Source organism: Paramisgurnus dabryanus, chromosome 15 (genome assembly GCF_030506205.2).
Source record: "Paramisgurnus dabryanus chromosome 15, PD_genome_1.1, whole genome shotgun sequence".
NCBI lineage: Eukaryota > Metazoa > Chordata > Actinopteri > Cypriniformes > Cobitidae > Paramisgurnus > Paramisgurnus dabryanus.
Genome location: NC_133351.1, coordinates 35,261,539 through 35,287,222, shown reverse-complemented (window position 1 = coordinate 35,287,222; position 25,684 = coordinate 35,261,539). Strand labels below are relative to the sequence as shown.

General features: G+C 35.4%; 1 protein-coding gene across 1 annotated transcript in view; it reads left to right on the top strand.

Annotated features, from left to right (window-relative positions):
* The first annotated feature begins 542 nt into the window (after positions 1–542).
* The window catches only part of myo3b (myosin IIIB), a 146,416-nt gene continuing 121,274 nt past the window's right edge, over positions 543–25,684 (top strand). The window contains exons 1-9 of the mRNA XM_073811996.1: positions 543–596; positions 1,500–1,682; positions 1,979–2,015; positions 17,473–17,656; positions 17,956–17,976; positions 18,414–18,548; positions 23,012–23,116; positions 23,428–23,527; positions 24,291–24,367. Of these exons, the coding sequence (XP_073668097.1) occupies positions 1,676–1,682; positions 1,979–2,015; positions 17,473–17,656; positions 17,956–17,976; positions 18,414–18,548; positions 23,012–23,116; positions 23,428–23,527; positions 24,291–24,367 (666 nt within the window). The 5' untranslated portion in view covers positions 543–596; positions 1,500–1,675. The remainder of the gene's footprint in view (positions 597–1,499; positions 1,683–1,978; positions 2,016–17,472; positions 17,657–17,955; positions 17,977–18,413; positions 18,549–23,011; positions 23,117–23,427; positions 23,528–24,290; positions 24,368–25,684) is intronic.

The window sequence follows — 25,684 nt, the reverse complement described above, 5'->3', positions numbered from 1 at the left end:
TTAATTTACATTAGTTTTTCACATTTAGTTTTTACCTATAGGAACTGAACTCTTGAGTGCATCAGATTATTGACTCTTATGTCTTTTCTCATGAGTGCTAAAGGATGTCTGCTGGAAGGATTATGTCTTGATTGCTCTGTCCAAATGTATCCAGCTCCCGAGGGAACATAATGACCCTTGCCTACTAATAAGTTAAACTAGTACAACATTTTGGTTCTGGGAAAGAAAATCTATTATTCTAGTTTACGTTTGATTTCTGTTATGTGTTATGATTGTTAACACGTTCATAGCAGCAGCACACACTGGATTAGATTCACAGTCAGTGTTTGGTGTGTGACTCACTAATGGCTCAATCATCAAATGATGTTGTGCTGTAGCCCAGAAACCAAAGCCGCCCTGTTTGTGCACTGAATGGAAAGTGGGTTGCCAGCACAATAGCTGCCCGGATGACAACCAGACCAATACACCGCCTACATTTCATATGACGCCATTGTTAGTTTAAAGTGGCCTTGTTTTGGACCACTGGCTGTTTTTGTTGTAATGACGATGTGAATGATGGCACAGGTTTTGATGTCAAATGTTTTCCAGCGTTTGCCGTAGGTACCAGAATTTATCATTTTCTAGTATTTATTCAATAATAGACCAGCTAGTGTGTAATTGCATAATCTTATAAAAACATTTTAATTCACGAATAAAAAAATTAACTATCGTGAATGAAGACCAGAAAGCCTAGTTTAGATATATTAAGACGTTTATAGTGACTTATTTTATCAGATTTAAAGGGTTTGCAAAAAATATAATTTGGTGGTTATTTACTTGCAACTTTTGCATTTTGCAGTAAACTATCTAAAAAGAAAAAAAATAGAACTAATATATTTTTAAACATTATCTTTAAGTGAAACAACCTCTTCCTAAATAAAGTAAATTCATGCAATTTATGTGTTAACATTAAGGAATTTAATACTGTTTTTTTTTCATTAATTAAACATGTTATCTATAATCTTTTGTTGGATTAAAAAAGTAGCAATTATTTTAAAATGAAGAGAATACTGCATAAATAATATGCAAAATAAATGTTAATTTAGTTTCACTTATTGTTTGTATGTTTCTCTGTTACTTTAATGATATATTTTAAATATCGGCTACCTTGCTTTCTTAATATCAGCATCGACATTGGCCATCAAAAAACCCATATCGCTCAACCACTATAACTAACTTCTATTTCTATACATTGCAATTATGAGAGCATATTTCTTTTTATAAGAATGTTATTTTGGGATGGGGATGTTTCATTTCAAACTAAATATATATTTTTCTTGTGATGAAATACTACCCTGACATGTTCTTGACAGGTTTAAGATGTCCATCCCTAAAATAGGCCTGGTAGTTTCTTCAGATAATTCCTCCTTATCCCATTCACCCTACAGTATATATGATGATGTCATTTATTTACTGCATCACTCATGTCTTGACACATGATGTCATTGGTTTAATGTTAGGCTGTAAGCAGGCAACACCTGTGTTTGAGCTGTCAGGTGTGCTGGGATTGGTCATGTGTGCACGCTGTTTCCTCTCAGAAGCGCTCGCACAGGAACTTATCAGGTTCTTGTGAATTATTAACCCCAGGACATCTAGAAAGGCTTGAAAATCACTTCGGGTATGTCAGACAACAGCCATGGCAGGTAGGTCTCCTCAGAAAATACTGCTTTAACTGCATGACATTACAGAAACAAAACTATTAGTGCAATTTAAGGCTATTATAAAATGGGAAATGGTACAGGTGATGGTTACAGGTGATGTGCTCGATGATCCGGTGTGCTGTGACGGGTTATCTGATAATCCACCGACTGGTTTAAGCATCTAAACAGATTCAAGACTATCAGTTCTGATCTTTTATACTACAGTCAAAGAAGGATCATATAGTAGCTATAGATAGTGCGTAAGGTCCTGTGAGTCTAATTATGAAATATCCTTATAGGAAATGCCAGTGGAAGAACAGATGCAGTCCAAAGCAGGTAAGAAATACATGTCTCATATTCACCATTAATAGGAAAATCTGATGTACTGTAGTCCTAAATTAATCTTAAATTAAGAAGTTAGCAAATGTTATTGTCTTGATATGGTATTGTCATAATACAAATAATTGGTTTGCCATAACAAAATCATAAAAAGCATCGTATATTGTTTTGCTACACATAACATTTACAACATTATAACATTTATTTAGCAGATGCTTTAATTCAGAGTGACAAAAATATCCTAAATATAAATATTGTTTTGTTAAACACAGCAAAAGCAAAAAGACAGAGACATTGGCAATTAAAATAAGTTTACTAAACTTTTCTGTGCAGCATCATTGTGATTTCAGATTGTTCACCTCACAATCACACACTAGTAAAGTTAGTTCACTACATTAAAGGGAAATTCTGTCATGATTCTTACAACCCTGTATAAATTCCTTCCTATATAATTTATATGGTTGTTTGTACCAACTTAAATGAGTAAAAAAATAAATAAAACCAGTTTTATACTGAGTCAGGCCCGATCGTTTTAATCCTTTCCTGTTTAACAATATAAATAAATAAATGATGACAGAACTTTTTTTTTGCGTGAACTATCCCTTTAACTATATTTCACTAACATTTGGCAAATAGTCTTACTATCTGTTCTTTGAACATTGCAAACCTCATAAACTACATGTGATTTATTTTACTTGAAATGTCTGTTATTATTCTCTTAAATAAATGCCATTTGATATTTGATCTTAGGTTATACACATCAACCATTAGACTGATATTTTTTTGCATATAAACATAATTTCTCTACTGGCTAAGCCTGCCAATTGAAAGGTTTTAGATCTCTGTCATATGTAGAGTATTGGCAGAGATAACTCGACTGATGAGAGCAGTGCTGTAAATGGAGGGACTGAGTAAAGTGAGTGAATTACGAGCAGTTATTTAAACAACTTATTTAAGTTATTTAAAAAACTTAGCATTTAAAAATGACTCCACGTTATGATTTTTTTTTATTATTGCAACTATTATTTTCTAATGCATCATCAAGCTCATAGGCACAGTATATATCAGATGTTTGTCATGGACATGCTGATAATAATCACCGTCTTTAGAAGTGATGTTTACTGACTCGTGTGTGTGTGTGTGTGTGTGTGTGTGTGTGATGTTTCCAGTTCAATCTCATGGTTAGTGTGTTAGTTAGTTTTGACTCGGGGCTTTCTATCTGTCTGTTTTTACTCATCTGTGCCCAGAGGGCTGGATAACTGTGAGGAAACAGAGTTTTATCATCTCCACGGCAGAATCTGGTGAGACTGAGGTTCTTCAAATGTGTTGATGATCATACACAGCTGAAGAACATAAGAGTCTTATAAATGTGCATGACTGGCTGCATGCCACTTCACATACAGTACTTCACACTTAAAGTATGTCTTCTGTTGGTGATGTGTGATACATACTGCAATTTCACATCATGAAATTGGTTCTTAATAGCATGCAAACTCATTTCTTGGGCTGTTTGTTTGTCAGCGGTAGCATTTGGCTACTGTAACATTTCAAACCTGATGTGGTTTCACATTAGCTAACACTTTTTTAAACTGAATAAAAAGAACAATTGAATAAGTATTGAGAAAGAAGATTGACTTGTAACCATGGCAACAGTACGAGTGCCTTCACAACATGGTTAGGGTTTGTTTTCAGGTCTATATTGGTTATTCTTCTGAAGTCACGCTGGAAGAGTTTCTGTGAGATCTCGTGTCTCTGTGAAATCATTAAAGTCAGCAGGTGTGTTTGGAGGATTATAATGTTAAAAATTGCTTCAAACCACTGTCAGAAAATTAGGTACTCTTTAAAAAGGTCCTATATGTACAATACTAATATGCACATTTTAGTTACAAAGGTGTATTTTTTGAAAGGATACTTCTTGGTGAAAGCTTTTGTACCTTTTTCTTAGTGTGTACTTATTTATATCTGTTATGTCCCACGGTTAAAACTGACTTATTTTTTTTAATGATGTAGTGCATCCCAGGTCTGTGCTAACACAAAGAAAAGTAAATATGTAATTGGACCATTTGTTGTTTATCTTTCTATTATGTATGTGATATGCATGATACATTACACAGTGCTCTGTAATGCTTGATTCTGATTGGTCGGTCAGTTGTGACAGTCGAGTTCAGTTATCATCCGATAACATCCCCTAACACTGCTTTGCTGGGTACTGCGAGACATTTTGATACTACTTGTCTGTTAAATTAACCTGGTCTCATTATTAATACGTATGTATTAATAACTTTCAATAACACAAAACCTATTTTTTGTACGTTTAAATAGATACTGAAGCGTACAATAAAGACATAGACATATTTGCAACATTTAATCGTAGCATTATTATAATTTTACAGTAAAACATTTACAAATCTTTCATACCATAAAGATTGCTGTATAATTTCCCTTTATCCATTTTATCGATAATGTTACCACGCTAAAGCAACCCTAAACCAAACCCTGTTTATCCAAAATCTTTAAAATACGTAATGTATTTTTTATATTCTGCAACATAATGGACAGAAATGTGTACAATATAACAATAAAGCATTTAAAAGATATTTTAAGCCGCTAACACAGTCCTACCCCTAAACCCACCCAAAACAGTTTATTAAAATCATGTACTGTTAGAAATGAAAAGCATCACAGACAGACAATAACTTATTTATTGCAAATTTTCAAAAGCAGCATCAAAAGTAGTTAAAATGCTGATGTGCTCCAGTCGTGGTCGTCTCTGGAGTTTATGATGAAGTACAGAGAAATATTAAAGTTATGAATCCACCAGACCTTTATCCAGCTTCTCTCTGTCAAGATGCGCATTTCAAATTTCAAAAGTACATCGACTAAAAGACGCCAATGTCACAAATCTGTGATAGCACACAAGAGCCAATGAGAGTTTGATATCGGTCCGTGTATCATCCGATCATTTAATTATTACATTCAATGTGGCAAACGAAAAAAGAAATAAACTGTCCATAATTCGTTTATTTGTTTTTCTGTATGCAACAAAAAACAACGAAACCTTCAATGAATTCCCATTTTCAGCTTAAAACGAGAAATCAAATAAACAAAAAAACAAAAACGAAATAACGATTCCAAATCTTCTTTTTCTTGTCTTTATTCATTTTAATACTCTGGCGTGTGCACGTGTGCGCATGCGCAATGTACTGTGGCTAACATTCCGTGACCTATTGAATTCTGTGGCTAGAGGTCGCTGTTTAGTAATTATTCACGCAAGATCGCGCCTGGCGCCCGTGCATATTTTATCGTGAGCGCGGCAGGTGAGTTTCGCGATGACGTCATGTTACCTTGTGCTCTATGAATGAAGCAGTCAGACTTTGTGAGAAGCGAACGCGCCGATTAAAATGAAGCAAAATAAGTTCTTACCTAAAAGACAATAACATCACAAATGTTTTTCTGTTTGTTTAAAATTCCAAATGTTTTTTACTTGGGACTGTTGCTGTTTGTTACATATATACAGTATATAGGCTACTATACGTGTATAAATGTATATTACTTATTTCAAGTGTATTATTCACTCTGGTGATTGATTGAGGATTTTGACCTGATGTTAACAGTAGCACACATACTGTTCACACAATCTGTTGCACAGTAACAACCAGTTACCGAAATCTGTGACAGACAGACAGACAGACAGACAGACAGACAGATAGATGGATAGATGTCTGTCAAATCATTGGACACCTATTAAGCAGTTGAAAACAAACTTTTTATAATTTCAACAATTATTAAATTATCAATATGTTTAGATTTTAACGTAGCAACTGAAGTTGTCAAGGAGTATTAACCAAACTCCAACCACTGAATCTATTAAGAGACATAAAAGTATAGATGACACATACTCATTAATAATATAGTAAGAATATTAACTTAAATGTCAAATAGAATTTAACCGGAAAAAAACAGGCCACATTTCTATGATGTCATCATGTAGACTTCTTACTCTTACACAGTATTTTAGAAATACAAAAATACAAAACACTAAAGTATTTTGATACAAAATAAGAAGGCATTTTCATCAACCCTGTCAAATACAAATACAAAATACTATTTTTTATTTTAAAAAATACTGCCCATCCCTATACATTCTAAATTCTGCTGGTTTATTTTTAACCCAATGCTGGGTAAATATTGGACAGAACACATGTTGGGTTATTACATAAACCTATGCTGAGTTGTTTCAATGTAATTTTGTGTTGTTTCAACTCATGGAGTTAACAACAACCCGTCATGGGCTTATTTATAACCCAGCATGTGTTATGTCCAATATTTACCCAGCATTGGGTTAAAAACAACCCAGCAGGATAGATAGACAGACAGACAGACAGACAGACAGACAGACAGACAGACAGACAGACAGACAGACAGACAGACAGGTTATAGCCAGGACTCACATTAGGTAAATCTTACTAAGAACATAAAGTTCATAAAACCTAATTAAAATAAGTACAGGTTACGATGACAGGTGGGTGGGTGGGTGGATGGACGGACAGAGATAGATTTCAATATTTTAAAGGTACTTTGTGATGAGACAGTTGATCTAATTCAATTCCCTTCAAGTGAAGATGAATTAGAAAAGTACAGGATAGAGATAGCCTTCACATTGAAGATACAGGTATTAATCTTTGGTTTTCTTTACGGATTTTCTTAATTTAGGTTATAAATGCTAATGAATTCTCGTTTCCCTCACTTGTTGTTATCAAAATATTTAATAGGGAACACATTACACATGTCTTTTAAAAAAGTGTTTAAAATAGAAAACATAAATGTTATATTAAACTGTTATGAATGAAAGAGTATCTAAATGCATCTGATCAAACATCTGATATGTACATTCTATGAGAAATGTTTTTTCTGGTATGGACATCTGCGTTTCTAGATGATCTGTCAGAGATGTGTCACTACAAATTTCCATAAAAACTATATAAACCATACATCAAGCATTTTATACAATATAAGGCTTTTAATAATCTGCACGTTTTTACCAATTACAACCAATTACTACCAATTAAGTGCATTAATATGTGGTATCAAGAGAAATGGGATAACATAAATGTTGTGACTTTTTTTACAGATTGAATGTGAAAATGGTTCAATCAGGACCGTGTTGAGAATGTGAATGTGTTTCTTTGCTCAGAATGCATTTAAACTGTTAACTTTCACCTCCACCCTTCTAATCTGTCACCATCTTAGTCCTGCAGATTTTATAGTGATATAGTATTATCACTGATTATAATGATTATTTAGTGTCGTTCTAGCATGTGAATTAGTATTATACAGTTATTTAGTGATGCTTTGTACTGGTGTGTACATGTCTCCCATTCAACCTATACTGCATTGTCTGTCATTTTTCTTGTGATATTAAAATGAAATCTATTCTAGAAATACTCATAGTAAGCAGGAAAATCTTCCTGCAAAAAATTTATTGTAATCCTTTCAATTTTTAGTTATATGGGAACATAACATCTAAAAAAAAACTTTTTAGTTTTTACTGTCTGTCAGATTGTGTGATTAGACCTCCCCAAAGTGAATTTGGGTAACATTATTGCAGTTCTTAATGGAACAGAGGGGTCACAGATTTTAGGTAACCTGTTGTTACTGTGCTGTATGTGTGCTACTGTTAACATCAGGTCAAAATCCTCAATCAATCACCAGAGTGAATAATACACTTGAAATAAGTAATATACATTTATACACGTATAGTAGCCTATATACTGTATATATGTAACAAACAGCAACAGTCCCAAGAAAAAAACATTTGGAATTTTAAACAAACAGAAAAACATTTGTGATGTTATTGTCTTTTAGGTAAGAACTTATTTTGCTTCATTTTAATCGGCGCGTTCGCTTCTCACAAAGTCTGACTGCTTCATTCACAAGGTAACAAGACGTCATCGCGAGACTCCCCTGCCGCGCTCACGATAATATGCACGGGCGCCAGGCGCGATCTCGCGTGAATAATTACTAAACAGCGACCTCTAGCCACAGAATTCGATAGGTCACGGAATGTTAGCCACAGTACATTGCGCATGCGCACACGTGCACACGCCAGAGTATTAAAATGAATAAAGACAAGAAAAAGGAAATTTGGAATCGTTATTTCGTTTTTGTTTTTTTGTTTATTTGATTTCTCGTTTTAAGCTGAAAATGGGAATTCATTGAAGGTTTCGTTGTTTTTTGTTGCATACAGAAAAACAAATAAACGAATTATGGACAGTTTATTTCTATTTTCGTTTGCCACATTGAATGTAATAATTAAATGATCGGATGATACACGGACCGATATCACTGCTATAAAGCAATGTGTCATAAAGATTCTTGAGGCGCAATATTTGAATTCAAATTCATAAGGAACGCGAGATTTGACTTTAACGGCCACTGATAAGAACTCAAGATTCTAACAATCGTATGAATTTTAAAGATGTGCATTACAGTGAATTAAGAAAACGAACATCTTTTTGTGAATTTATGTTGTGTTATGGTATTATTTTAGGAAATCACTGGAGAAAACATGGTTTGTGTGTCATGGCAAACAAAATAAATACATACAAAATGGTTAAATGATTACAGAAAGTTGTTTAATAAAGTAATAGTGTAGACTTGTTTAATATTGTGTAATTCTCTGAAAGTCACGATCATTTCATTAAGTAAATTAGTAAACTGTTTTAAATAAATCATGTCAGAAAAAAATTTAAATAAATGTAGTGGTACAACCACACTTTACATAACACGTCTTTAAACTTTACGTTTACGTCTCTTTTTTCATGCCAACATAAACAAAACACCCAAGTGGCACCAAAACATTAAAATCAATATTGTGGCAAGAAACCAGTGGTGTAGTCTACGTGATACGCAGGTATACGCCGTATACCCACTAGAAATTGTCAAGGATTTCCGTATACCCACTAAAAATAGCGCGAGGATGCGTAACAGCATGGTTTTGTGACATTTTTAAAGTTTAGTCATAATATAGATGTGAAGCATTGACCATTAGCATGCTACACTTGCTACTTTAGCGGGTTGAAATACATATTAGGCTATATACTTCATGCCGAACTGCGCGATCAGATCGGCGTATGAATTTCTATGAATTCAAATTACTATAGTGACGCGAAAGTAACTGGGGAGCAGACTGGCGAGTGACAGCAAAGTACCGCGAGAGAGACTCCAGTTATCACATGGAAAAATCTGCTTTGACTCTCTCTCGCGGTACTTTGACATCACCAAGAGGTCTGCTTAGCGCCAAATGAAGTCGAACCTGCAGTGTAGCTGCTCACGCGACACTGTGAACAAACAGTCCAGAGAAGTGAACGAGTGCTGCAACATAAACTCCATATAGTTTACAACGCACATGTGAGTAAACAACATTTAAATCATCAGTCCAGTTCATTACTTTATCTGGAGGTAAGCCTCTAAATGCAATAAAATAAGCCCGTGATAATATCCTGATGGTTTTTAACTGCCTTCAGTTCCTCTTCATGTTTGCTTGTGCTTCACAGTGTTAAACTTCCCTTCTCTGTGTTCATTTATATATCTACGTTCAAGATGTAGGCTATATGATCTTAAACTTCTGTTTGGTTTGGGTGTCTAATATTAGGCTACATGATGGTCTTGTAATAATAATTATGTATATGCCATTTCATTGCTTATATTATATGCAAAAATAAGCTTTTATATCAATGACTATGCAAATTAGAGTTAATTCATGGTCATCTTAAATGTGTATTAATTAAAAACATTAACACCGTTAAATTACACATGGTAATGTTATCAATAGTTGTCAGATAATAGCTATTGAAAGAATTGAATATTTTTTTCTCCTTTAATGCATGTGTTAGCCACAGATTGAAGATTTATTTAATTTTAATTAACAGTTAAATAACTTTTGTCCCCGAATTAGATGTTGATTAACACTAAACCAGTCTAAAAATCAGTCCAGTTTCCCCAGCTGTAAACCCATTGGCTGTTAAAGTCTTTTTTTCTTATAAACTGACATGTTGATAACACATTCAGTTTATGTGTTTATGAGTACACTTTCAGAATGCTCTTAGTTACATGAATATCTATACTGTATGCATCTGTGAGTGTGGTGGTGCTTATGAGGTGTCGCGCTAGGACGAGTTAGCATAAGGGTGAGAGGGAAAAATCACAGTATACTCACTACAAAAATCTAGACTACACCACTGCAAGAAACCAATTGATGTCGGGGTCATCTTTAACTTTGTGTAACTGTTAAAAAATGTTCTAGGGTTAAGACTGCATACTGTATATCAACAAGCAGAAATGTAAGATTGATGCAGATGTGTGTGCATAGCTGAACCCATCATCTAGTGATGGTCAGACAGAAAGTAAGAGGTCATGTTTTTAAATCCAGTGTATACTGGTTGTCACGTTCGATTTGCAGATGACAAAATCCCTCACATCCCCTTAACAGGATGACAGGAAAGCGTGTAGTTTAGTCCTGAATAAAGTCAGGCCTCAGGGAAAATGTGAGAGAGAAAGTTAGAAAATAAGATTATCTTGTAATTCCTTTCTCTGTGTCATTGCTGCCAACTCTAATTTCACTTACATCCAAACAATGCAGTCACGCTTCCCAGACTACATCTCTAAAACCAACAGTTTCTGTACTGAGACCACTCAACTTGTTCACTATTTCTCCTTGCTCATATATGCAGTGTAGTGTTGTTATTTTGTGGTGTGAACTTAGCTGCTTTTGAAATGTAAACTCATTATTCTTATAGCTTTTCAGGCTGCGCTTAACCCGGGGTCATTTTCGTTCTAAACCCTGCTTTTATCCCTAGGTTAAGGATCGTTTCACACTTGTAATTAAGAAGTGGGGTTATCCCTAAAATAAACCTAGGCTTATGAAACCCTGCTTATGAGGGGTTAACCCCGCATTGGGGTGCCAAATGTATGCAGTGTGAAATTAAAAAGGGGTTAGAATGTGATGACTCAATGAATAGCAACGGACAGCCAATCAGAAACTGAGGAGCACATACCTCATATCACCATCTGTGTACTGAAAACACCTGAATCAGAGTAAAAAGATATCCCATGAGGCTTAAATAAGAAAGATTAAAGTTGCAAACTATTTTGTCACAGATAACCCAGGTTTCATTAACCCGGGGTTTACAATAACCTGGGGTTAACTATATCCAGTGTGAAAACCTCTTGTATGTGCTATCTGCTTTCTTCTGGCATGGTTTATACACAGAAAGAGAGAGTGCTTTGTAAACTAACACTTATGCTCAACAGTTAATTAAAATCACTCAAATTAATCATTTGCTAATGCTTTTAGGGCTGGGTATTGGCAAGGGCCTCACGATGCGATACATATCACGATACATGGGTCATGATACAATACAATACATTGCATGTTGCGATACATTGCAATACTTTTTCCTTTTTTATCAAAAATGTAAAAAAATAGAGTTGATTTTTTTTTTCTTTTTTAAAAAGCCAAAGTGCTTCCACACGTAGGCTTTTGAAAGCTGCAGGTGTTTTAAAATTTTCTGCCATTTTCTCACTCCTGCTAACTTCTGAGACATTGGCCGAATGGCTGTATATGACAGACAATGGGACAGTGACAACTACAGCAGTGGCGGAGGAGGTCGTTTGAAGCACACAGAGGGATTTAATGGGAAAAAAATATCGATAGCAGAGATAAAATATCGATACACTATCGGGGGTAAAATGTATCACGATAGTTCGTTGTATCGATATTTTTGCACAGCCCTAATTGCTATCTGTCAGGAGTTCAGTCCTGTGTGGCGACATGCTATCTGTTTTATATTCAGTGCTTAACAAATTTATTAGACAAGCACCCAATGAAGGTTTGTTTCATAGCTAAAAATATTAATGTTTCTGTAATGGTTGATCCAGCAGTATACTGCACGTGAGCTCTTTAGTCAGTTTTAAAGGGGACATATCATGAAAATCTGACTTCTTCTTCTTAATCTTATTATAATAATACCGCCCCTTAATCTGCACTTTCCAACCACGGCACTGCCATTTAGTGCAGAGATCAGCTTATTTACATTTAAACCACACACTTAAAAACAGCACATTTTTGCTCAAACCTATTTTAACGTTATAATAAATGATCTATATGATATTTTGAGTTAAAACTTCACATAGGTACTCTGGGGACTCCAAAGATTTATTTGACATCTTTAAAAAGTCTTGTGAAATGTCCCCTTTAATGGTTGAACGTTACACTTGATTCATTTCTGACTCCTGAGAGAAGTTGAATGTGCCGACTCAAATTAAAAACATGAATTCAGTTTGACATTCATCACTGTTCTTCAAAATTCCACATTAAAGCACTTCATCATGCTGGATGATCTTTTGGTCTTACAAATTTGTTAAGCAGCGCATATGATTATTTGATAAGTTTGATTTGGGGGGTGACACAGTGGTCTCCGGTTTGAGCCCCGGCTAGGTCAGGTGGCCTTTCTGTGTGAAGTTTTTCCTGTCCTGTGTCAGTGTGGGTTTACTCCGGTTTCCTCCCACAGGCCAAAAACATGCAGGTTAGGTGAATTAACCAGTTTATGCCATGCATATAGCCATAGATGCTGGAATGGCATGAAGAATAAAGAAAGAAGTTTTCACTCATGATTTTCAATTTTTGACATGACGTTACTCAATCAGTATTAAAGATATTAACAATATATTTTCACAGAATGTTCTTGCCATTAATTTATGTAAAAAACAGTAAATTATTCAGCTCACATATTATCCAACCAGATGACTTCTAAACATCTGCTGCAAGATTCTTTACAGTACTCGTGTTTATGTATTTAGAACAAGCCCTTAGCAAACACCTTTAATTCTTCAAATATGATAGAATGAACTTTTGTCTTTTTGAATCATATTTAATTTATAATTATAATTTAATGCCACTGAAAGTTTTTCTGACACATGCACACTAGTTTAAAAAAGTGAGAGGCAATATTTGTCTGTGCGGCCTGTACTGTTGTTTTCCCTCAGGTCCTGCTCTACTGATCTTCAGTCCTCATGTGAATACTGTATGTGTCATAGCAACATAGTCTCTGTTTATGACTGGAGAGAAACTCTGTCCTTCAAAGTGTTACTGTTATAGTACTAGCACACAGAGATTCTGTCTTATTAACAGACACACATTTATTCGGTTATACATTTCCTATACATTTAACCAGCAGTTTTATTAATACAGTATTAAAGTTGCTGATATTGCTTCTTGTTTGGCTTGCATATATACTTATTTTTGGTTGTTGCCTACAGCTCATAATAATTCATTCACACTATTATGCCATAAGATGTTATTATGAACAAAGCATTTATGGCACATTAAGTTATGGGTTGATAGATGTTAAGAAAACATCTGTGAATGTAAATTCTTCTAGAGAACACAATATAGGATGCTCTGGTCACATGATCAACACAATTCATAAGCCCCTCCCTCCTACCTTTGTGTACGGTTAGTCTCTTCCATATAAAGCTCTTTATGATGAGTTCCATCTGGCTACTGAATATTTAAAACATGATCATATGACACATTACAATGTAATCAATAATTCATGTTGGCTGATTAGAAAGATTTAGGCTTGTAGCATTGACAAACCCTCACATACAATTCAGCAACTTGTTAGGAAGGTCTATCAAATTAAGGTATGTTTTCTTCAAATATTTATTACTTGGGTGTAATTATTTTTCAGCATTTTTAATCTATTACACTGAAGAAAAAAAAATGATTCATTCAATTTACTAATTTTTAAGGTTAGTGGTTGCAATCAATTTATTTAAGCTACACTTAAACAAGTTTTTATTTTATTTTTATTTATTTTTGGTTTGTTTAAACGTAGCTTAAATAAATTGCTCATGAACTGTAAAATGAGTAAATTGAATAAATACATATTTTTCAGTACTAATTTATTATAAAGTATTGAAATTTCTCTCTTTTGTAATTGGGAGTCATCTCAGTTCCTAAAAGCAGGAAACTTGGAGGAAACTTTTTGAAATGGTTTGTTTTATGATGAATATTCATCTTTTTTATTGAAGTTAAAAACTTTATATGAGGGAATTTACATTTTGCAATGTATGTAAACATGTTTTTCATGATTCTCAGCGGGATCTTGTTTAAACTCAGTTGTCTTATAATGTTCATATTAATGGAATTAAATGCATTTAAAGCTTTCCGTTTTAATAATGGTTTAACACTTGGTACGCTGTCACTGAATAATCTGTAGTATACATGAGTAAATATGAGTCGTGGCTATTCGAGTTAACCGAGTGACCGTGTGTGTAGAGGTGAGGGAGTGTCAAAGAGGGTGAAAGTTAATATGGAGAAGTGCAGATCAAATGATACCTACTGGCAATTCAACCCCTTCATACTGACAGACACTTCATCGACTCAAACCAATTTGAAAAGCAACCACGTGTCTTACACATTACACAGGCAGCATACGACTTGCACACAGTTTGTTTGGTAACACTCGAAAGCAGTATTTGCTGTAGTTTTATTAAATGAATTGTGACACACATTTGTACACTAGTGTTAACTTTTTATGCATTAGACAGATGTTGTATCCAAAAAATTACTTACAGTGCATTTTTTCAGTACACTGACGGTAAAAAGATACAAAACTATACATTTTCTACACTGTAAAAAAATCTTTGCTTAAAAATAACTTACTATTATTTATCTGGACAAGAGATACGGTGCTACGAAGTTGACTTATTTCAACTATATTTTATAAGTTATAACAACTCATCTCTAGTCACAATTAAAAAATTGGATGTTTCGCTTAAGGATCTATTGTGTACCTTTAAAGGTATAGAGTTTTGTCCCTCTAAAATTTAACTGGTACAAAATTGTAGATACTTGGATTACCCCAAAAGGTACAACATTTTGATGTGTTGTATACCCATAAGGGTACTTAAATGATCCTTACCACCCCAGCGACAAATAGGAACAGTTTTGTACCTTTTTTCTGAGAGTGTATAAAGTATACAGAACCTATGACCTTTGCGCTGCTTACACATTGCTCAACTGAACAGGACAATGTGTTTCATATAAACAATTAAAAGTTGGATGTTTTTTCTGTTTTGCCTTGTGGCAGAATGTTGGTTTCTCTCAAGGGACATTATTCAGAATTCAGCCATGCTTTCCAACTTTCCAGAAATAGATGGCAGGCATGAAATATCCATCTCATTCTGCTTGAGTCAAAGCATCCATCAGTCTAATCTCTTGCTATTCATAATTCTGTGTGCAGAGCCCCCAGAGGCAAAACACCATTTACCTTTTCAGCTTTAAACTGACCTCAAAGTAAATGCTTCCTTCCCTCAGGAATCTGTGCGAATGCCAAAATCCATCATAAGAATCTGAATTATTACAGCCGGTAAAGGCACTTTCATTTATTTTTAAAATCTTGTGAAGGTAAAAAAATAAAATGCATGCGATACTATTAACACTCCTTGCAGTGTAGCTTATTTAAATTCAGATTTAAATAAGTCTCTATAGCAAGGGTCTGCTATGTATTAGATCCAAATTCCACTTTCGCACCTTTGAGATCCAGTGTCCACATTTGAAAAAAGTTGTCAACTTAGTTTAATACAGTTGAATAAAGTGATCATTACATGGGCAGATGCCTATGATGTAGTTTTGTTAACTAACGTTTTTTCTAGAATGTATTTGATAGTTAAATATAGTAATTTAAATATGTCATCAATGAACTAGCTAGACGATAAAGAATAAATGCACCGTATCTCATCGTATGACAGAAAACGCGTATTTATCTGCAGTATCCAGCTTTCACAGAGGTACTTTATAGTAGTATAGATTCCAGGTATTATTGTTTAAACAATATAATCATAGTTTATAAATTTGTGTACTTTCTGATTTGACAAAACCAAAACATTTTAAAGTAAGCTGAGCGCCACAGTGCATTCATTGCTCCTCATTTGTTTTTACACTGCAAACTGAACAGCCATCTGTCCTCGGGCTGTCCTTTTCCACAGTGTCTCTCTCCATACCCCTATACTGCGTTCAGTAATGTAATCTGAAGGGAAGTTTTGTTATAAATGAGAGGGTTGTAGTCTGAAGGTAGATGACAAAGTTAATCTGTTAAATCCAATCACGGTGAGCAGATTGTGGCTTCTTAGAGAGCAGTGACGGTAAAGTGCTATCTGAATCCATCAACTAATAATCCTGAGTGCCAGTGAGACGCATGCAGCTTTATTACTAAGAAAATAAATGTAGGCTCTTTTACTTGTCTTTTACAAAGATATTTATTTTCTGTCCTGGATGGAGAATTACAATAGCATTCTGTACACCTGATGCATTACATGGGTGCTTCTACTGTATTTTGTTTTTGAGGAGATGAGTCAGAGAGAGGTCTTGTTCTACATGTAAGTAATGTTGTGTTTGTATCGTGATTTTAAATCATTCTTAATGAAAATAGAAGAGAACCAGTGAACCTTAAAATAGCTCTCCTTTTGTTTTTTATTTAATTTATCTGTGGATTAATTCATACTTGTCATCTCATTACCACTTTATGTAGTACTTGAGTTGTCTTGTCTGATGGTGTGCCACAAGGCTCTGTCTTGGGTTTGTTGTATTTCTGTAATATTTTTAGGACACGTAAGTTTTTAGTTTTCTTTATTATGCAGACAGTTTATCGAGTCTTGTATCGTTTGTTTGGTGACCTGTAATGTAACACGGGTCAAATCTGAACCTTTAGGCTGATCTCATGGGAATTTGCAACTACTTTACAGGATGGCTAATTCAAATGAATTTGTCCAAATTAGAACAAAAGAAAAAGCAATAATTATGATAATTTTAATAAGTATTTCACTCATAAGTCCAACATCACTGAAACGAAAGCAGATTGTAAAATGTATAAGACTGTACAAATTCACACAAATTAGCCACCTTAAAAATTTATTGTTTGGGACCCTTCCAAACAGTACATGGTGGGTGTAGTAACCACCTTTTACAAACTAGGTGTTGCTAACCACAAATCTAAATTAAGACCAAAGTCTCTTTAAAGACAATTTATGGTGCTTCAATATTGATTATGTCACTGAAGTTATTGGCAATAGCTATAAATACTGATAAGACATTGATTGACTCCTTACACAAGGTCATTAGGGCCTTAAAATGATTTACTGCAGTGTGTCTTAATATACACTACCCGTCAAAAGTTTGGACACACCTGCTTAGTAAAGTAAATTGGACTTTACTTTTACTTTTTCACATTTTTTAATTCTATATGAAAACAAAAATAGTACTATTAGCAACCGAAAAACAAAAAGAAAATTCAACCTATACAGACTTGTTGGGGGATAAATGTAGAGAAATGTGTGATGAAATAAGAAATAACTCAAGACTTGAATTACTGTAACTTGTGATGTTCAGGAGGTCTTTCTATGGGTTGTACCCATACAAGTCAAGCATGATTGGTCTGGAGTCACTAGCAGATCCGTCTGCTGACTGGGACATTGTGGAAACCATTGGAAAAGGAACCTATGGAAAGGTCTACAAAGTCATCAACAAGAAAGATGGAAGTCAAGCAGCCGTGAAAGTTTTGGACCCTATTAATGTGAGTTATTGATGGGCTAGTTTTCTGGGTAATATACTGTCATAGTTTCTTTTTCCTGATGTAAGCATGCTGTGATCTCCAAGTATTTTGCTTCCTTTGCTGCTTCTGAAAGTTTTGGGCCCTATTTTACTGATAAGCATGTGGTCTAAAGTGCACGGCGCAAGTTTTGCTAGTATAACGACAACAATGCCCCTGGTCACAAAACTCTAAAAACATCTTGTTCTTCACCTAAAAATAAAACAGTAATAAAAATCTTTTTAAGATATTTCTTCTACTTTGCTGTCCTTGGCATGTCTCAGAATCCCAGTCATACTAATAGAGTAAGTAGATGCTTTTCCTTACAGTTTTTGTCCAGATGTTTTATGTTTTAACCCTAATGTTCTCCCGTGTGATGTGGTGTCATTAGTGCTGTTTGATCCCCCATAACCCTGACTGTACCGTACATGTACGGCTGCTTTACATTTACTAATATAATAGTTGGATATGTTACTGATGTGCTCAAACAATCACATGCATAAAAACTTGTGTTTTTGCACCCTTTCATTGTTATCATCTAATTTGTCATTATCTGTAGCCTATAATGCTTTTTATGAGTCAGCAGCATTTTTTATTTAGCCTCAACTAGATATATTATGTAATAAGTATTCTTATAGGAGCGGCATGTCCATGCACAACATAACTGCTACTGTATGAACCAACCTGTTGTAAAGTGTGATAAATATGAATAATGCAGCTGTGTTTTGTTTTTTTTATTTAGGATGTGGACGAAGAGATTGAAGCAGAGTACAACATACTGCACTCGTTGTCCAACCATCCCAACGTAGTCAAGTTTTATGGCATGTTCTACAAGGCAGATGAGCTCTCTGGAGGACAGCTATGGCTAGTTCTGGAGGTGAGACAATTCTGTACCATACATAACTATTACATCTTAAAGTCCACATGAAATCAAAACTGACATTTCTTTTTTTTTTTATGGACAATTGCTGTGTTTATTATAAACAAACCATGTAAGTCATTATTTTTTTTAAAAATTCCATTTGTCTTCATGAACATTAAAATCCGATGTGAGTTCCATTTCTGAATGAAATGCCTATTTTCTATCAGTTAATTCACAGTGGAAAACACAAGCCACGGCCACTAGTTTTTCGTCAGTTACTGGAATGGACGGTGCTTATTTGTTTATGGCACCCAGAATTAAAAGCCTCCGAACGACCTCATTGAAAGTCTTGATCATCCTAATATGACAGCACCATTGGCATATGGTTTCAGCAGCCATAGCAAAATACTTTGGAATGGATCTGCCAAGTCTGTTGCTATCTGGGATGCGGGTCTATTGCGTTTAGTTCTACATCATGAAATGATATGAAAGTTTCTTTAAACAATTCATACGGTTTTGGCATTTTTTTATGTTTGACATGTGATTGACACATTGAGGTTGGAAATGGAAATATTTCAACTCAGATATTCCAAGCTGATTAAAAAAAGTAAGGTACATATACATACCAAGCTGAGGGTCGACTGTCAGGCAGAATCTCTGCATCGTCTGACGTAGTTTTTTTGCACCATCTGCAAAAAGAAGTCACCATCACCTTTTTATTTGGCGGGTTCAGAATTAGCTCTGGAGCTCGTCGGATCATTTTGATTGGCTGTTCGGCTCAGTGCACGTGAGGAAAACGCTGTGAAAAGTGATGAAGCAAGCAAATGAGGAAGTCAAGAGGGAACAGAACGCTCATTTTTGCATTTCTTGTTCGAATATTATGGCTTATTTGGACATTACATATATATCACATATCAATCTGTGGTGAGCGAGCTGTTGTGTGAAACTAATTGTGAGCGTTGTAGTCCAATCATAATTTTCAGTTTTTAGAAATAATGAATTTCAACCACTGCCACCTGCTGGTATGGTAAATTATATAATCTCACGCAGCCGCAGAACAGAAATACTACCCGTCAACCTTTTTGGGGTGTGTCACTGTAGTGTCAGGATAACTTTGGAGCCAAAAACGCCAGCCACGAGCCAACACGCATATGAGGCGAAACGACAGTATGTTCATGGTCTTTACTTTATTGGCGCCAGTTTGGTATGTCAGTATTATTAAGGCTGAGAATGAGACGGTCTTAGTGCGAGAAGCAACGTCATATCGGTTTTTTCTCCCGTTGCATGGCGCGAAAACTGAAGAGATAAGACGAGTCTGCCTCGCAGATAAACCGCCATCCAGTTTCATCGCGCGAGAAAGAGATCGGCGACAAATTAAATAAGTTTGTTCACATACGTTTGCGTATGGCAGGGTATGGCAAAACACCAGAAATCAACAGGCTATAATGATGCTCATTAATGATAATTTTAATATTTTCAGTAGAACATATCTGAACATTGGTACATCACTAATAAGGGTAATTTACACTTGTGTTCGACTTCATGCTGTAACACAGGAACCGACAGGTAGATGACATCAAAGTGCCGCGAGAGCGGTTCGAAAGCAAACTCTTCCGATGATTTCTCGACTCACCCTCGCGGTACTTTGACGTCATCAGCGTCTCGTTCTTGCAGCGCAGCTGGAAGTTAAACACAATCTATAATAGTGGGGTTCCCCCTGCAGGAGGTCTCATGATGACCGCTGCTGTTATATTTATTTTCGCAAGTAAAATCCTTTTTACATTCAAACAAACTCACGGTTCTCCCCCACACTCGCGCTATGGATATTGCATACATATTCCAGAAGTAATAATTTGTTATATGTGGATAAATAAACATGTTCTCTTCCACTGGGTATTGTAACGCCGTCGAAGTGAATTGTATTCATTATTGGCGCGCATTTTTTAATATGGCCAGTGGAATAAAATCTGCACGACGACAAAAGGTAAGACTTGTTTTTGCATTTAGCCCTGTTGTACTTAGAGTTTTATTTAGTGTTTTAGTCTTAGTCGGTTACGCGTGCTCACATCATTAAAAAGTCTTTATTGTTATTAAGTATTGGCGCTTGTCATGACAAGATTTGTGAAGGGATGTCACAGTGGCCCTCATTTATCAAAAGTACGTACACCAAATTTCCAGCGTACACCTGGCGTACACCCAAAACCACGGTGACTTTGAGATTTATCAATATGGACGTTGGCGTACGGCACGCTCAAATCCTACGCCAGCTCAGGAGGTGGTGTACGCACATTCTGAGTTAGTGCAGAAATGCGCAAACAATTCCTAACACCACAAAACGCACTGACAAATGAAAATATATGATATATTATGACCCACTGTAAAAAAACAAAAACATAGTAATTATAAACTTCAGTGTTTATTTTTATGCAACATGTACTTCAATGTTTAATTTGTGAGACTTTACCGAAGCATTTGATTTGTAGGCATATGTATTCCTTCAGTTGAGAGCATGGGCGCTTTACCTGACGTTTCAGGGCAAAGCATGTGAGCGGATCGGAGCGGAGCCTTGAGCGGTGCGGTAATATTACCATCAAAGCGCCTCTCTCCGCTCGCTCAGCACCGCTCGTTGAACCCAGAACGCCCTTTAATAATTTGCTAGTTCGAGAATCTGTAAAAACGTCTAGCAATAAGTTATGGAATTCAAGCCTTCTACATAAATGTAAAGTAAAAATCAAAGTTAAGATTGGACAGGAAGAAAACATTGAAAAGAAGTGCGGAGAGACTGTAAAAGTCAGCAAATATTCATCCTGGAATCTGAAGCTGCACATTGAAAGAAAGCACAAGGATGTGCTACGAAAACATGGTAATAATGCATCAAAAGGTAAGCTAGTTACATACTATTCGATGATAAATAAATAGCTACACATGAATAGGTAAGGTAAAATGCTTGTGTTGAATGGAGCCATAAATCCGATCATGATGACATGGGGACAAAATCATGGCCACGAATTATCTTTTATGCTACATTATGAACACTTCTTTTTCTTATTTGGTTTAAAGTATGGCCATAAATATAAAATTCGTTCCCAATATTCAACAGTTTGTTCCTTGGAATTAATTATTATAATATTTCGTCATTACTATTACAATTATTATTACTTCAAATTATGAATTAGTCTAGTAAAACATGTGGATGTCGTGGAAACAAATTGTTAATTTGAATTATATCCGGAGCTCCGTATCAAACTGGATCTTAGCTAACAAACAACTGTATGTAAATACAGAAAAACACACTACAAAAGTTACTACATCATTTTAAAATATTATTTGTAAAAAACTTAACCGAACCATTAAGCAGACATATAATTTAGATGTAGGCAACATTAAATAATAATAATAATAAATAATTATTCTTCTAAATATCAATTAAGCGTCATTAATAATAAAAATAATAATACAAATATTACAAAACGTCATGCAATTATTAATGTGTTTTTAATCCCGCTCTTTAAACTCCCAAATAAAACAATTTTATTTCTTTCCACTTCCCTAGTTTCTCGTCTTTGCCGTCTTCCATGTGTCAATGTCGTAAAATGAGGGCGTGGGGGAGGCGGAGACTTGAATTTATATGGGCTTGTTATTCTAATGACGATCGTTTTCAGCCGCCGCATTTATGAAGGGCAGATATTGCGTACACCTGAATTTCAGAGGTACGCACAGCTTCATAAATCAGGCGGTGAGACGAATGTAAGCATAATCTTACGCCAACATATACGCCCGTTTCTACGCAAGAATGATAAATGAGGGCCAGTATGTTTTGTTTTGATATGAACTTGTTGTAGTTTATCTGTAGCTGGAGTTGCACTTAGTTAAGAATTACAACATTTTAAAGCATTTTAAACAACCATGATCCATGACCATGACTTCATTCGTATTGCTTCCGTATTGTTGTCAGTAAATGTAAATCTGTGCAATCGTAGTATAATTTTGTACATGTTGGTGAAGTATGTACACGTATAATGTGGTTTCATAGATTCGTTATTTGAGAATGGCCTTCTTGTACGAAGATTTTTTGCCATACCCTAGGTTTTCTTTTTTTTGTTTGTTTGTTTGTTTGTTTGTTAGCCTAGGTTTTTATGAAACGCCGCCACTGTTTGTTCAACCGGCGAAATACAAGTCAAGAGGATGTGAGCCTACTTTTCTGTTGACGCAGATACACTCATAGATAGATTCTGCCTTCATTTAGCAACCATATAAAAACAAACCGGAAACATTTTAGGATAATTTACTTATCATTAGTTAGTGTGTTTAAATTTAATTGCTAACCAAATGTAAGCCTACTGTTGAGGTGTATTTCATATGCTGTTTTCATATGCTGAAGAATAAATTAATTCATTATAAGATTAATTGGCAATTGCTATTTGTATAGCTTTTGAAATTGTACTAAAGTAGCTCCTGTTACCTCCTCTTTCTGTTAGTTGTGTAATGGAGGTTCAGTGACTGACCTGATAAAGGGTTTGCTGATGAGAGGAAAACGTCTGGAGGAACCCATCATCTCCCATATTCTGTATGGAGCGCTTCTGGTGAGACACACACACACACACACACACACACACACACACACACACACACACACACACACACACACACACACACACACACACACACACACACACACACACACACACACACACACACACACAAGCAATTTTCTTTGCCCAGCACAGGGAATGCTGGCTCAGCTCTCTCACTGTGCCAGAGTAGTTATTTTGGACTTTGATAGTGAAAAAACCGAGAGATTCCAGCTGTATGGCTCGCGTGGCTGATCACAGAGACAGAGTGACTCTCAAAGCCCCAACAACCTGCCTAAAGTCTCTCCTGCTTTTGTCTTTAGGGTCTTCAGCATCTTCACAACAACAGAATTATCCACCGTGATGTGAAGGGCAACAACATTCTCCTCAGCACAGATGGTGGAGTTAAACTGGTGGATTTCGGTAATGGCTGACACAGTTTTGGGGAGCACTGTGGTGGAAATCTGGTAGAAAACAGTTTACACTAACCCAATAATTCCCAGATTTTGATCTGCTTCAAATCCAAGACACACACACATCTAATGCTAATAATAATATTACAATTGTACTATGATCGACTGGCAATTGGCGGCTTTGGAAAATGGATGAATGAATTATAATTGTGACAGAAACACACCATATTTTATTATATACATAAAATGATTTGAATGCTAATTCAGCATTGTGTGCTGTGAACAGATTAAATGTAAAAATTGTAGGCAGCTCTTCAGAGAGTACCAGTTTTGTCTGTCTGCTTTATCAAACACAAGCCGTGCTGCTCATCTGAATGGGGTTAAACTGTGTTTTGTATGTAAATTGCATGAGAGGGAAGGAGGGGTGTGTGTGGGGCGATTAATTCTCATCCGCCTGAGGCGTGTTTATTCAGTGTGTTCAAGGGTAGTGGATCCCTGCTGGGAAACTAAACACTCTCATCACATAATGGTGATGAATGCCAGTTACCCGCTTCTGCCCTAATGTCACATCACATTTGCCACCCACAAAATGTCTGAATCTTTTAAAGCTGATTTTTATTAGAGCTACTCAATAAAGTATTGTGCTGTTCTGTATATTTTGAAATAGTGGTGTATTATAACAGATGCTTGACCTAGTTTCCAAATAAAAAATATTTTTTTACTAAAATGCATCTCATGAAAACCCTGACACATGACCGTCTGACCCCTCACAGGTGTCTCTGCTCAGCTGACCAGTGCACGTCTGCGCAGAAACACATCGGTGGGGACTCCGTTCTGGATGGCACCGGAGGTCTGTTATGGAAATTTATTTTTATGCTAGTTAACACATCCCACCAGCAAGCAATTATGTGTTTAAAGAAGCATGTGCAACTTTTAGGATAATCTCTTGACAGAAATGCAATATAATATACATAACTATATTATCAGCGGTTTATAAAGACCTGACATAAGGAAGTGTATTGTTTTTATTAACTTAGAATGAGCGGTTTTGATCTACATATAAAACTTACATGGAAGTCATCATTTCGTGGCTCATGTTTCTACAGTAGCCCTAAACAGACAAACTGCTCTATAGAGTGCACTTTATCACTATGTTGTCTCAATGACAGTTACTTTAATTAGAAAGTTACTTTTTATTTTACTTAAGTAACAGTAAAGTCTAAAAATCTACTTAAAAGTAAAAAGTAAGTCATTTTAACTTTACTCAGAGTAAAAGTTACTTTTTTTCAGCGGGGAGAGGTGAAGGATTCTAGTATAGTTCAAAAACCACAAGGGAATATAAATCTCAAACTAGTTGTTTTTAATTGTAGGAACATCTTTACAATTAAAGTGCAATAACAAAAAGTTAATAAAATAAAAAGCTTTTTTAAACTAAGAAACATGGAATTGTTTAATGATTTTTACATGCGAGTTATGCACTTTTGAAGGTGGTCCACAGCTAGTAAATACAATCACTATAGTAAGTTTGTAATTGTGTATTGCTGATAACAAACATTATTTTATTAAACTATACATAGTTTAAATGAGCATATAATGAGATGAATGCCATGGCTATATACGTTTGACACGTTTATTATCTTCTTACTTCCCTGACCTGGGTACCTGATGACCTTTATTCTTCTCTCTCTCTCTCTCTCTCGCTCACTCTCTCTCTCTCTGCAATGTCTAATGACCTGCGCATTCTCGAGGACGTTCTGAAGTTGTGTTTGACTTGACGCGAAGCTGCTAGACCTCGGAAGATAATGCGCATGGTATTAAAAACGCGTCGTGCAAACTCAAGAGCATGAATCCTACCTTTCATAGGAATGAAACACTCGCTTCGCGTCAGTGGAAAGTGGTCATTTAAAATGACCAGGGGTTTCTTTCATAAGATTTGAACTGAGGCGGGTCTGCATTAGCGTGCGCCTGTCCGTCTCCATGGTTCTTTTTGCGCGTTCCCCCGCCCACGTTGCTCTTTATCACCTTGCTTTTTTACATCTTTTTTTTATTCCGTAACGGATATGATTTAAAATGTAGCGAAGTACAATACTTTAAACAGAACATACTTTAGTAAAAGTAAAAGTACAGATTTTAAAAACTATTTAAAAAAGTAAAAGTACACAAAAAA